General features: G+C 44.8%; 1 protein-coding gene across 3 annotated transcripts in view; it reads left to right on the plus strand.

The window, feature by feature from the left end:
* The first annotated feature begins 1,375 nt into the window (after positions 1-1,375).
* Positions 1,376-12,460, plus strand: part of ATP2A2 (ATPase sarcoplasmic/endoplasmic reticulum Ca2+ transporting 2) — a 52,614-nt gene continuing 41,529 nt past the window's right edge. For all 3 annotated transcript variants that reach the window (XR_007949664.1, XM_051972763.1, XM_051972762.1), the window contains exons 1-4: positions 1,376-1,598; positions 2,515-2,532; positions 2,622-2,704; positions 9,647-9,751. Coding sequence is in view for 2 of the 3 variants with exons in the window: in XM_051972763.1 (XP_051828723.1) it covers positions 1,481-1,598; positions 2,515-2,532; positions 2,622-2,704; positions 9,647-9,751 (324 nt within the window). In the remaining variant the exon portion in view is untranslated. The remainder of the gene's footprint in view (positions 1,599-2,514; positions 2,533-2,621; positions 2,705-9,646; positions 9,752-12,460) is intronic.

Raw genomic sequence — 12,460 nt, forward strand, 5'->3', positions numbered from 1 at the left:
AGACAGGCTGCTCTGTGCAACCCGGGGCACTCCACGGCAGGTCATGCATCCAAAGGACTGGCAGGAGGTCCTGTAACACCTCGGCTGCCGAGTCCGGTTGAAGGCGCTGGCTCGGTGAGCCCGGAGAAGACTGAGCGGCGGGGGGGAGGGCGCTGCCCAAACTTGTAGGGGGCATCACGATGCATGATTCAGAGCCAGGCTGAGACTCCCAGCCAAAAAATGGGGTGCCCCTTACAGGAGGACCTAATACAAGTCATAGCTCAATTAGCGTTATACCAAGGACCGGGCAAAAAGCCCGACCTGCCGTCGGGGGCTCACTGCCCAGGTAGGGAAAGGACAGAGAGCTCAAGATGGGAACGAAGGCCGGGAATACTAGTTAGAGAGGAAAGTTGGGGGGGAGGAAGATTAGGCCTCGGGAGATCTGTGGGCCTGGGGCGACCGAGGGCCGAGCCGAACACCCAGAGCCGTGACCCCCAAGGTGCCCTGATGACCACCAGCCTAGCGCCCTCTCCGCTTTTCACGATGGGATGCCCAGGTGCTTCCTCAAGAGGCCCAAGGCCTGAACCTCTACCGCCAGGCCCGCTCGGAACTGCAGGCCGGTGGCCGCAGTGCGCCTGCGCCGTGGGCGCCTCGAGCCTCGATCCGGGCCCTCGCAGCCGGCGGGAGGGGGTGGGGCCAGCGCGTCCTCTCGGGCGGCGTGGGTGAAGAAGGCGGCCGAGGGCTGGAGTCGAAGAGGAAAGGGAGGGGTAGGGGTGAGGAGCGAGGAGGGAAGGGGAGCGAAGGGGGAGGCAGGGGGCGTGGCCCGGCCGGCGGCGCCGCGCTGGTGCCTCTCGGCCAATGAGCGGCGTCCACATGCCGCGGCGGCGAGAGGGGAGGCAGCAGCGAATAAATGCTATTAGAGCCGCCGCCGCCGCCGTCGCTGCCGCGCCGCTCGCTCCCGTCCCCGACGCCGCCACCTTCGCCGCAGTCTCCTCCTCGGGTCACCGGCGCCGCGGCCCCTCGGGGTGGGGGCTCCGCGGAGGCAGCGAGCGCCGCTGCGGCTAGATAGAGCTCCCCGGGCGGGAGCATCGGGGCGCCTCCGGAGCCGCGGCTACAGCGGGGCCCAGTGCCCGGCGGGCGGGCGAGCGAAGCTCGAGGCGCGGGCCGGGCCGGGCCGGACCGGGCGGCGGTTGGCGGTCGAGGGCAGCGTCCCGGGCCCGGGTCGGAGCCGATCGGGCGGGGAGCGGCGTCACTTGCCCCGGGGCCGCGGGGGGAGGGCGCCCGTGGGGTGATTCAGCGCTCGGCGGAGCGGAAGGAGGCGGCGGCGGCGGCGGAGGAGGCAGCGCCGCGGCTAGGGCTGCTGCTGCTGCTACTGCTGCTGCTGGGGGTGGGAAGCACCGCGCCCGGCGCCCCCGCCGCCTCGTGAGCCCGGGCTGCTGCCCAGCCGAGCCGAGCGCGTCCTAGCCGGAGGCGGCCCCGGGCGGGCTCGGGCTCCGCAGCCATGGAGAACGCGCACACCAAGACCGTGGAGGAGGTGCTCGGCTACTTCGGCGTCAACGAGAGCACCGGGCTGAGTCTGGAGCAGGTCAAGAAGCTCAAGGAGCGCTGGGGCTCCAACGGTGCGTGCCTGCTGCGGAGAGGGGGTGGGGGCTTCCGCCCCGGGGGGCACCCGCGCGCCCCCCGGGCCCGTCCCGCCCTTCCCCCGCCCCCCACCCTCGTACGGTGCTCGCTTGGCGCAGGAGGGGAGGGGAACCCTCGCTTTTCAGCCAGCCCCCCATGGTGGGGGCTTCCCGTAGTCCTTCTCCTGAGGCTCGTCCGGGAGGATGAGGAGGCAGCCCCTCCTTATGGGGTCCCCGACTCCCCTCTGCGGAGGGAGTCTGGGCGTGTAGAGTCCGCATCTGGCTGGAAAGGCGGCCTAAGAGAGAGGGAAGATGGCTGACTGGGGCTCCACCTCGTGGGTCTATCCCACCCGAGCTTCCCCGACCTGGTTTGCTCGGTTAATCCCTCTCCCCAGAGCCTTCCCCACTGGGGCGGGGGGCTCGGATGGGCCAGTGCAGACCGGGGCCGCATCTCCGCTCCCTTGTCTGTGACCTTCCTTTTGTGCATCGGTGAATCACCCACGCAACTCCAGCCCTTCTCTGGGGGATGAAACTGATCAGTGGACTGGCAGGAGAAATGGGTTTCCCGTGGACGCAGGGCTCAGTGCTCCCCAGAAGACACCCCCCCCCCACACACACACACACACATCTGGCAGGATGAAGGGACTGGTTGAAATGTCTCCTTTTTAGGGTCCCTGCCTTACCGGGCTGGGTTTCACTCTGAAATACAGGCACAAGGTCATTAACACAAAAAAAGATTGTTATCTTTCTGTTAATTGTCAGCTGGGGGAAGGATGGTCCCTGATCTGGTTAAAGGTTTTGTCTTCTAGAATGTGGGATGTTTAAATTTTAACAATTTTCCTTGGAGAAAAACCAAATGTTAATGTCTTTTTTTCTTTTTTTCTGCTGTTCCCTTGCAAATCTCTGCATTCTACAGAACTGCCAGCAGAAGAAGGTAAGTCATTTGATGAAAAGTTTTTTTTCATTGTTTCTTGCTGAAGCAATTAAGATAACTATTATTATAATTTGCATTTCTTGTTATAGGGAAAACCTTATTGGAGCTTGTAATTGAACAATTTGAAGATTTATTAGTTAGAATTTTACTGCTGGCAGCTTGCATATCTTTTGTAAGTATACAAAATTTTCTTTTTTAAAAGTATTGGTCAGCCAAAGGTTGCAGGGAGGAAAGTTGTAAAACTAAGAACAGATAATGGGGATAAGCAAAGATGTACTCTCCTGGTGTTAGCCATTTGTCTTAATATAATGTAAACTGTGGGGTTTTTTGCAAAGTAAATGGATGCATCAGTCTCAGGGATTTTTTTAAACTAAGGGATTTAAAGCCAATTGGATTTTCCAAATACATATTGTAGAGCCAAATAAGCTTCTAAAACCAAAGTTTTTAATTATTATTAGGCCTTTTAAATTTCATTTTATTGTTAAAATTTGGCTCTCCTTATTCACAAATTGGAAGATCACATGAAGATGATGATGGGGTCATTGTCATCTGTAAATAGCACTCAGCAAAAGCATATTCTCCAGTTGTTTTCCCTTTCTGGTAATAGCAAGGTGACAGTTGGTTCTGACTGTGACAAGAATGATGACGCTGGTGATGGCTCTGTGCTTGACCAAATTTGGTCACTGACCTTCAGGGTGGTGGTATGTTCATCTAAGTCAGACCCTCCGCCCCCCCCTCCCCTTTTCATGACTGACTACCAAACAGATAGAAGTCCTCAGATGGACAAGGACAGAGTTCAGCTTACCCTGTTCTATAGACAAAATATTTGAACTGGGCAGTTTATGGTTGTGTGAGCTGGGAAGTCTAGGTTTGCTTTCGAGAGCTGGTGGGGTTGCTAAGAAACGAGAGAGAGATGCAAAGAATAAGAGCCTCCGGAGGTGATGGGGGCGAATATGTTCTTGATAAGTTATTAACCGATTTGTTCTCTTCATCATCAAATTCTCATGTGGGTTATTCTTTTTTGAGCCCAGAGAATATTTGTTAAATGTGATAGAAAGAGAACCTCAGATTTAGAAGGAAAACTTTGAGAATGTGATTCTCTGGAATGAAATAAAATAATCTCATTCATTAAAAAAAAAAAATTTCTTCCCTACCCCCAACTTGAGGACAGGAAGAACTGGTTCTGATATGACCGCATCTGTTCATGCGGCATGTGTGCCTCTGCTTTTCAGACGGGCCTAGCTTTAGAAAAACCCCCAAACGACCCGGTGGAGATGAATCATTGAGCAGTTGGGTGTGCTATCAGTAATCCCAAGGGGCCATCTTCATCTTTCCTCTAGTTGTCTTTTCTCTCATCTTTCAGCAGAAGGAGATTTGAGGAATAGGCAGAGGTATTGACTTAAAACAGTAGACCTCTGAGTTGTTTTTCCAAATGGCAGCTCTCAGAGCAGCAAACATTTGGCAGACACAATTTTAGTGCTGTAAGTCTAAAATGATCCTTTTCCCACTAAGTGTAGTATACGTCATAATTATCCTGAGAGTGCCATCAATTACCTTTAGGGTCTGACTCTTGGATTCTTCTCTTAGAGGAAAATTGAGGCATGATATCACAGCAGATGACTTGCTGAACCTATTGAATTGCTCTCAACTGCTTACTATGTCTCTTTTTCCTCATTTTAAAAAAAAAATTTTAATTACATAGTTTAACTCCAACATATCTGAGAAAATTAGAATCCTCTGTTATAGATTAATCAATTTGCTATTTAGAAGGTTCAGCAGATTATGTTACCACTAACATTCACTTGAGCTTTTAACTTCAAATACTGTGTGAATTCATTTAGGGACTAAGCAACTGCTAATAGTCCTGAATAGTTTATAGAAGGAATAAACAGTAGGCAGCTAAAGCACATTGGAAATGACTTTGCCTGCTTTACCTTGAACTAATCACAATTTGTTGAGAAGTAGAATAAAATGTGAATTTGATTTAACTTCATAAAACAAGGCAGACTGAATATTTAGACTGGTGAATATTTTACATTTCTAGATGGCTAAGATGGTTTTTAAAATCTCATTTCTGGGCCAAGACAAATTTGTACTTAGGTTTCACGAGCGGCTACCCTCCCCTACTGCGATGTTACATCAGAAGCTTGATCATGTATACGTTGAAGCAAAATTAATCTTAGCTCCTGAGTAGTTGATGTTGATATTAAAAAAAAAAAAAAAGACAGGGATCAGTGTTGGAAGCTGAGGAGGTGGTTGGGTCTCATTCAGAATCTGTTCCCTTTCAAATATATAATCTTTCTCTCCTCAGAGAGAGTCTATCTATGTTTGGAATAGTATACTTTAAACCTTATTTTGTGGTGGATATTGAAAGGATATTTATTTTATTAATATTAAATAAAGTTTATTGTGAAATTCCAAGAGTTTAATGGTTTCTTGGAATTCATGTAGTCTTTTTCCTAGTATTTCAAGCAGAACCCTCATGTTCTCTAACCTTTACAGACCCATGGAAGTAACATTCCACTTATCTTGGGGTATCCCTGCTAGGAAATGTCCAGAATTGCTATCTTTTTTGATTTTTGATTCTTTGGAGGCTGTGGCATAATGAATCTTTGTTATGTGTTCGAATCTTGGTTCTGTTATATAGTAACTATGTGACCTTGAGCCAATGAACTTATCTCCAAGCTTTATTTTTTCCCCATCTATAAAATAAAGAGGTTAGATTAGACAGTCTTCAAAGTCTCTTTCAGCTCTGAATCATTATATTAGTTTCCTTAAAAATAGTGATGCTTAGTTACTTTAACATGTATTGTGTAAATGTAAAATTTTGATTCTTGTCTAATAGAGATAGGGGGATATTTGTTGTATATATAATAAGTTCTTCTTAGATTGTAAAAAATACACTTGTTGTGATGTTTCTTATGACTGCGTGACACTAAACCAGAGAATAAGCTGTTAACTCTATGTTCTGGCATAGTTGAATAGAGGAAATTGTGATTATTTTTACATAGTTGATTTGTAGGGATTTGTTGTTTAGTCATTTCAGTCATGTTTGACTCTTGACCCCATTTGGGGTTTTCTTGGTGAAGCTATTAGAGCAGTTTGCCATTTCCTTCTTCAACTCATTTGACAGATGAAGAAACTGAGGCAGACAGGGTTAAGTGACTTGGCCAGGGTCACACAGTTAGGACATGACTGAGGCTGGATTTGAGCTCAGAACGATGAGTCTTCTTGACTCCTGCCTGGTACTATGTCCACTATGCCATCTAGCTGCAATATTCACCAAAGAATATATAGAGAAGGCCCTCAGGCTAGAATGATTATATATATACATCAGAGAGAGGGACACATAACACACACACTCCTGCACACACATATGTAAATGGAGTGACCCTGGGGTTCTTAGGGTCTGTGTTTGGTGCTGTCCACAGATTTATTTGGTCCAATTACCTCACATGTGGTAGTTGCTTTTCATAAGTTTCTTACTGTTATCTCCAATCTGTTTCCAGCCTATGATTGGTCTTTAGCATGAACCTCTCGGGCCTTCCTCTTTTTCTAATGTGTCAGTACTGAAGTGGTCCCCTTCTTCCCTGAATCCTCAGATCCTGGAACAGAGAAGGCTGTATTCAGGTTCAAAGAAATAGTTGGGTCAGTAGAACAAGCCAGTTGTGTGTGTTCATCTTCTAGTGTGGTTAATAATGCTGATTCCTGTGGGTTTACAGTCTGACATTAGAACATTGTCTTTTTTAAATTTCTAAATTATACTTGTCTTTTGAAGTCTTTCGTTCTTTGTCATATGGAAGGCTCCATTATTCTAATTTTATTTGCAATAGAAATGATTAGCAGCTACTTTCTGTCCTTAAAGGTAAGCCTGTTACAAGAATTTTATCCATCGGCAATTAATCAGTATATTATCATTTATTGTTCCAGAATACTCATCTAATAAGTCTTTTGTGCTAAGTCCTAGATTCATATTAGAAGGAAAAACGCAATGAAACTTTTTTATGGAAAAAAATTTTTTTTAATTAAACTAACACAATCTTGCCCTTGAAATTAAAAAGTCTAGATCAATAGGTCCAAGCATTTTATTTAAGCACCGATGTTAAATGCTGGTAATACAAAAGCCTGACCTGTCCTCAAGAAGATTATGTTCTAATGCAAAAGGCAGTTACATGCAGAGTATATGGAAGGTAAATTTAGTCTGGAAGGCACCAGTGACTAGAGAAGCCGAGGAAGGCCTGTAGTTTGTTACTTAAATGGTCCTGCTGCCAAGAAGGAAATTCATCCCCAGTCTAACAAGGTGCGAAGCTTATCTTCGAGTTGCTAATGCCTCGCTGACCTTTAAGAAAGGCCCTTGTTCCTCCTCAAGTCCAACAATTTTTTTTCTTAGCTGGAGAGTTAAGTTTCCTATTTCTAATACACTCTCCTTGGCAAGCATTTGGAAGGCTAGCAGCAGAGCAGCTGCGATCTTGCATCCATCACAATTTATCACTTCCTCAGAGAAGTTGTCTATTTGGCACTAGGCCTGATCCTCAGGGCCTGCAGTAATGTTCTGTGTGTCAGAGCCCAGGAACAGGGCTCTGTGTCTCGGCCACCTAGGCCCAACTTGGCCCATTTGCATTCTCTTCTTAGGCTCTGCCTACCTCTTTATTTTCAGAATCTTTTTGGAAATTTGATTATATTCCAATTTCTGCCTCCTTCCCCCATGTTTATTTCTATGCCTTGCCCTTAGAATTCATTAAATAGTAAGCATTGAAATGCCCATTGGATCGACCGTACTGATTTCTTGTGGCTAGCTTTCTACACAGGTATTTCTGTTGCTATTCCAAAAATGGTCAAAAATATACGCATTGTCTATTAACTAGATCATTTGAACTCTTAATAGCTACCATTACTAATATTTGTTTAAAATACAGAATCTGTGTCCTAAAATATTGGAATGAATTTCTCTCTTCAAAATCCGTTCTAGTTAAATTGGGATACTTTAATTTGAACTCTTTATATTTATCACTCAACTTAAGAGGTAATAGCATGTCATATTAAAATTAATGCTAGCTTTGGCACCAATAAGTTTAGGGTAATGTCTACTGCTCTTAATTTTTAAGACACTCCTGTTAATGTAATCCCATCATTACCTGGTTTGGTTGGAATTCTATATTTATGCTTGAACTTGTGTTAATTTAGTCATTTTCAGTCATGTCCAACTCTTTGTGATCCCTTTTGTGGTTTTCTTGATAAAGACACTTGAGAGGTTTGCTATTTCCTTCTTCATCTCATTTTACAGATGAGGAAACTAAGGCAAACAGGGTGAAGTGACTTGTCCAAGATTACACAGCTTAGGAAGTGTCTGAGTCTGGATTTGAACTTGGGTCTTCCTGACTCCTGGCCTGACATTGTTAACCAATGGCCTCCTAATTACTCTAGGTGTGTGCCATGGGTCTGAAATAACATAACACTTGAAAAAAGTCTTTTCCTAATATTGCAGATGTCTGATTAAAAAAAAAATCTTGCTAAATTATTTCCCTTTCCTTTATTAAAAAAAAATTCTGTTTATAAAAGTGATCTCTATGAGGAGAGATACAGGGGGAAGAAAAAGAAAAGCTACCAACAAAATCTATTTTTAAAAAAAAGTCACTGCACTATTTTAGTAGTTTTATTCTCAACCAGCATTCAATAAAATTTCAAACAAAAAAATTCAACAAAATTGGGGTAAAAATCCCAGATATTTAAAAATATATCATTGGTTGCTTTTGTTCTCATATCTAACATGATCCTATCTACTGCTTAACTGAATTTAAATCACTTTTAATTAACTGATTTCATTAGCATAATTTTCATTGCTTGTTTCCCCTTTGGATCAGACACAGATGATCATTTTTTTTTAAAGTATATTATCATCCTTGTTAATTTAACAACCGTTTCTGCTTCCCATGCCCAAAGCATTCTGTTGACCATTAGTTCCTTAATCCAAACTATTTCAGACCAATAACCAAGTTGTTTCTTTAGTTAGTACTTTCACTCTCTTTGGCTGCTTTGGGATAGGAACAGATGGTAGTGTTTTAGATGTAAAGCTTTTCTCAAAAGTGACTGGTTGGTAAATCATGGGAGAGCACCAAAGAAGAGTAAGATTTGAACCCTGTACTCAAAGAAAGTAGAGTGTAACACAGGGGTCCTCAAACTTTTTAAATAGGGGGCCACTGTCCCTCAGACTTTTGGAGGGCCGGAGTATAGTAAAAACAAAAACTTTATTTTGTGGGTCTTTAAGTAAAGAAACTGCATAGCCCTGGGTGAGGGGGATAAACGTCTTCAGCTGCTGCATCTGGCATGTGGGCCATAGTTTGAGGACCCCTGGACAGAACAGGTGGACATAAGGCTCTGTGACTCCAGGTGAGCTCTCTCCTTTTCTTGCTAGTGGTTGTGAGGAAGGTCCTTTGTGACTCTTATTGCTTAAGCTTAATATGTTAATAATTGAAAGGGTTAAGAGGTACAAAGTACTCTGACAGCTTGGATAGGGAAGGGATTGCTCTTGGTTTAAGGGAGCCCTCAGGCCAGAATCTAGTATTCATGAGATGGATGGATGGCTAGAGGAGTGAATGGCTATCTGCACCGGTGGTCTGCCCAGCTCTGTATCAAGTACAGGATATGTTTGGGGCAATGAGGAGATCAGCTGGGTTGGAGCAGAGGGAAGAGAGGATAAGATAAGATAGGAAGGCCCAAGTCACTTGTACTTGTATGTAATGGAGAGCTATGGAGAATTTGCAGGATTCTTGTTTTTCTAGCAAGAGATTGGCTTAGTTAGAGATGGGGTGGGCAGATCAGAGACGGGGGCAAGGGCCTCAGGTGACAAGGGTCAGATGAGGGTAGTTGGGAGACTGCTGCTCTGGCTCCCCCGAATACAAATGTGATGGTCTTTTCTGATGATGCTCAACACTCAGAAAGTGGTTTTGGTGACCCTAAATATCCACGAATTGTCATAAGTAGCCTGGTGCTAGTTGCAAACACCCTGCTGTTGTTCTTGGGCTTTTTTGGAGAATGTTAAAGAAAAATCAAGTGGCACTTTTAAGTGGAATACAGCATGTTCTGCTCACTGTAGCACGTATCATTTCTTTTGCAGGTCCTGGCCTGGTTTGAAGAAGGTGAAGAAACAATCACAGCATTCGTGGAGCCTTTTGTAATCCTGCTTATCTTAGTGGCCAATGCCATTGTGGGTGTGTGGCAGGTAAGCCCTAATGTTTACCTTAGCAGTGTAACTCTTAGGTGATGGTGTTAACCCAGAAGATCCCTTTCCATTCTAATCTAAGATCTGTAATCTTCTGAAGGGATTAAATAAAAAGAAGCAGTCTGAGTCTGTCTTATTGTCTGCAGCAAACTCTTTTTTTCCCTTCTTGGATTTTTTAATTTACATTTTCTCTTTCCTATTACTTGCTAAGAAGTTACCTGGTTTTTTCAGAGAGCTAGGAGATCACTTTCCTTAGGTTTTCCTGACTCCTGGGAAATAGTTTTAGGACCTCAACATCAGCTTGTGATTTTGGCCTATGCTTCGTGGTGTAACAGTATGCTCCTTTCCTTTCCCCTCCAATCAATCACTCAGCAAGCTTGTGCTCATGGCTTATTAAGTCAACTTAATAAATCTTTATGTCAGGCTCTGTGCTAAACTCTGGGGATACAGACAAGGAGTGTACCACATATAAACCAAAGAGACAATAATCCGCTACAAAACTGTAATATACTGGGTTTTTGTGTGCCCATGGGTCCCTGGCACTGTCTGGTGTGGTGGAGAGAAGCCCAGAGCCTCACAGCAAGCATAAGTAGAGATTCGGGGCGAGGTGGGGATTGGTGATTATTCCCACACATGCCCTGGAACAGTAATGGAAGTAAATACACTGGCAACATTTCCAAGAACATTGCTTTACCATATTCCAGATAAATGCTAATTTTCTTTCTTTTCTTCTCTTCTCTTCTCTTCTTTTCTCTTTGAAGAGATCAGTAGCCCAAGGGGGCTGACATTTGCAGAGAGTGCTGTGACATGGGCTGGGTGGGCAGAAGGAGAGGCTGGGGTCTGGGGGGGGGGGGGGGGGAGCCAGAGAAGGAGTTGCAAAAAGCTTGGCTACATTAGGAGGCAGTGACTCCTGCCCAAGTGGCTGTGAGGAAGTGATCCTCACAAAGTGACCAGAGGTAATTCTGAGCTGGCAGAAATGGGGAAAACAAAAGGAAGAGCTGGTTCTCGGGGAAGAATGGCAGAAGAGCAGTTTGGTGGCAGGGTAGCACCGCTGAGGGGCCACTTCAGTGGCTCACTCACACAGAGGTCTTGGAGGACTGTTTGTTTCCTTTATATAGTGTGAATGATGGAGATCTACTATTCTTAATGCTAGAGACTAATATTGAATTTGAAGGTCCTCTTGATTTCTGGGCTGGTGCTCTATCCACTGCACCACCCAGCTGCCCCAGGCCTTTTGTTTCTAGATGTTTTGGAATGTTGCTTTTCCTTGTTCTTGTTGAGAAAGCTTTGCTCATTTTTGGTGAGCATAATATAGTTAAAGTGTGACTTATTTGCTCTTTCTCCCAAGGGTCTATTTAAATTTTAGCCGTGTGATGAAGCTCTTCACCCTACATGTCCCCAGTATAGGGAAAGGGAAGTGACTGTGTGAATTTGCCTGAATTGACAAAGGAGGAAATTTCTTTAAATTGACCACAGCAGCAGTACTCAAAATTTTCCCCCAAATCTCAACGAGGCATAAAATATTCCTACTTGGGGAAAGGGGTCATGTCAGTGTAACTATTGGTTTGAGCTTTGAAATCTAGGCTCTGTAGCACATTAACACAGATATACATCTTCTCCACACAAGCATACTTAAAGCAGTCCTAATATGTGAATGTCTAAATTGGCTTTTTAAAGTTTTTGTGTAATTAAGATTACTTTAAATTGCAAAATTCTTTCTTGCATCTGAACTTAGGTTTTCTTAATTTAGCATAACTTCAGTATATGAGTATATTTTCTTTAGGCCCCATGTAAACAGCCTTTTAAAGGTCCTGGCCAGTTCCTACCTGTGATCTACAGATGAATGAATTGGAAGAGTGAGGCATACCTAATCAGTAACCATTTATTAATCACCTGTTAACGTTCCAGGTGCATTTGTTGTTGTTGGCCCCTAATGGTGCGGTGGATGTAATACTGGCCGGAGTCAGGAGAATCATCTCCCTGAGTTTACATCTACTCTCAGATACTTCCTTGCTAGATGATCCTGGGCAAGTCACTTAACCCTGTTTGCCTCATTTCCTTCATCTGTAAAACGATCTGGAGAAGAAATTGGCCAACCTCTCCAGTGTCTCTGCCTAGATTACCCCACATGGGGTCACAGAGAGTGAGACGCTACTGAATCACAAATGTGCCGTGATCGGTGCCAACCAATACAAGAGATGAACGAGTCCCTGCCCACGCAAAGCCTCTGTTCAGTTGGGGAAATGGGTACATTACTGGTGTTTACACAAGTCCGTTTGTGGGTGAGATATTGGCAACTCAGGGATTGGAGAGGCTGAGTGAGAGGAGAATCAGGAGATTTAGATAGCAAAGACATCTTGGAACGCAGCAAGAGGGCTAATCTCAATGGATCAGAGAGGGTTGGAAAAGAAGTTGTCTCAAAGTCCCTATTCCTAAAAGTCACTTAATGGGAGGGGGAGGATACATTGGTCAGCCAGATGTGGTCAGGCCTCTCCTTGGAAAATCACTTGGCCATTTTGGTTGAACTGCATAGGGATCTGAGTAAGGAAGAGCATTAGGCTATTACAGGAGTTCAACCAAGAGGTCATGTGAGTATAAGGTAGAAGTTGTGGAATCAGGGCAACAAGGATGATTTCACAGATGTCCAGAACTGAGTGACGCAAAGCATTGTGGTACCCTTCAGCAGACACAGATAGGAAAGTTGGGGGG

Source organism: Antechinus flavipes, chromosome 1 (assembly GCF_016432865.1).
Source record: "Antechinus flavipes isolate AdamAnt ecotype Samford, QLD, Australia chromosome 1, AdamAnt_v2, whole genome shotgun sequence".
Lineage (NCBI taxonomy): Eukaryota > Metazoa > Chordata > Mammalia > Dasyuromorphia > Dasyuridae > Antechinus > Antechinus flavipes.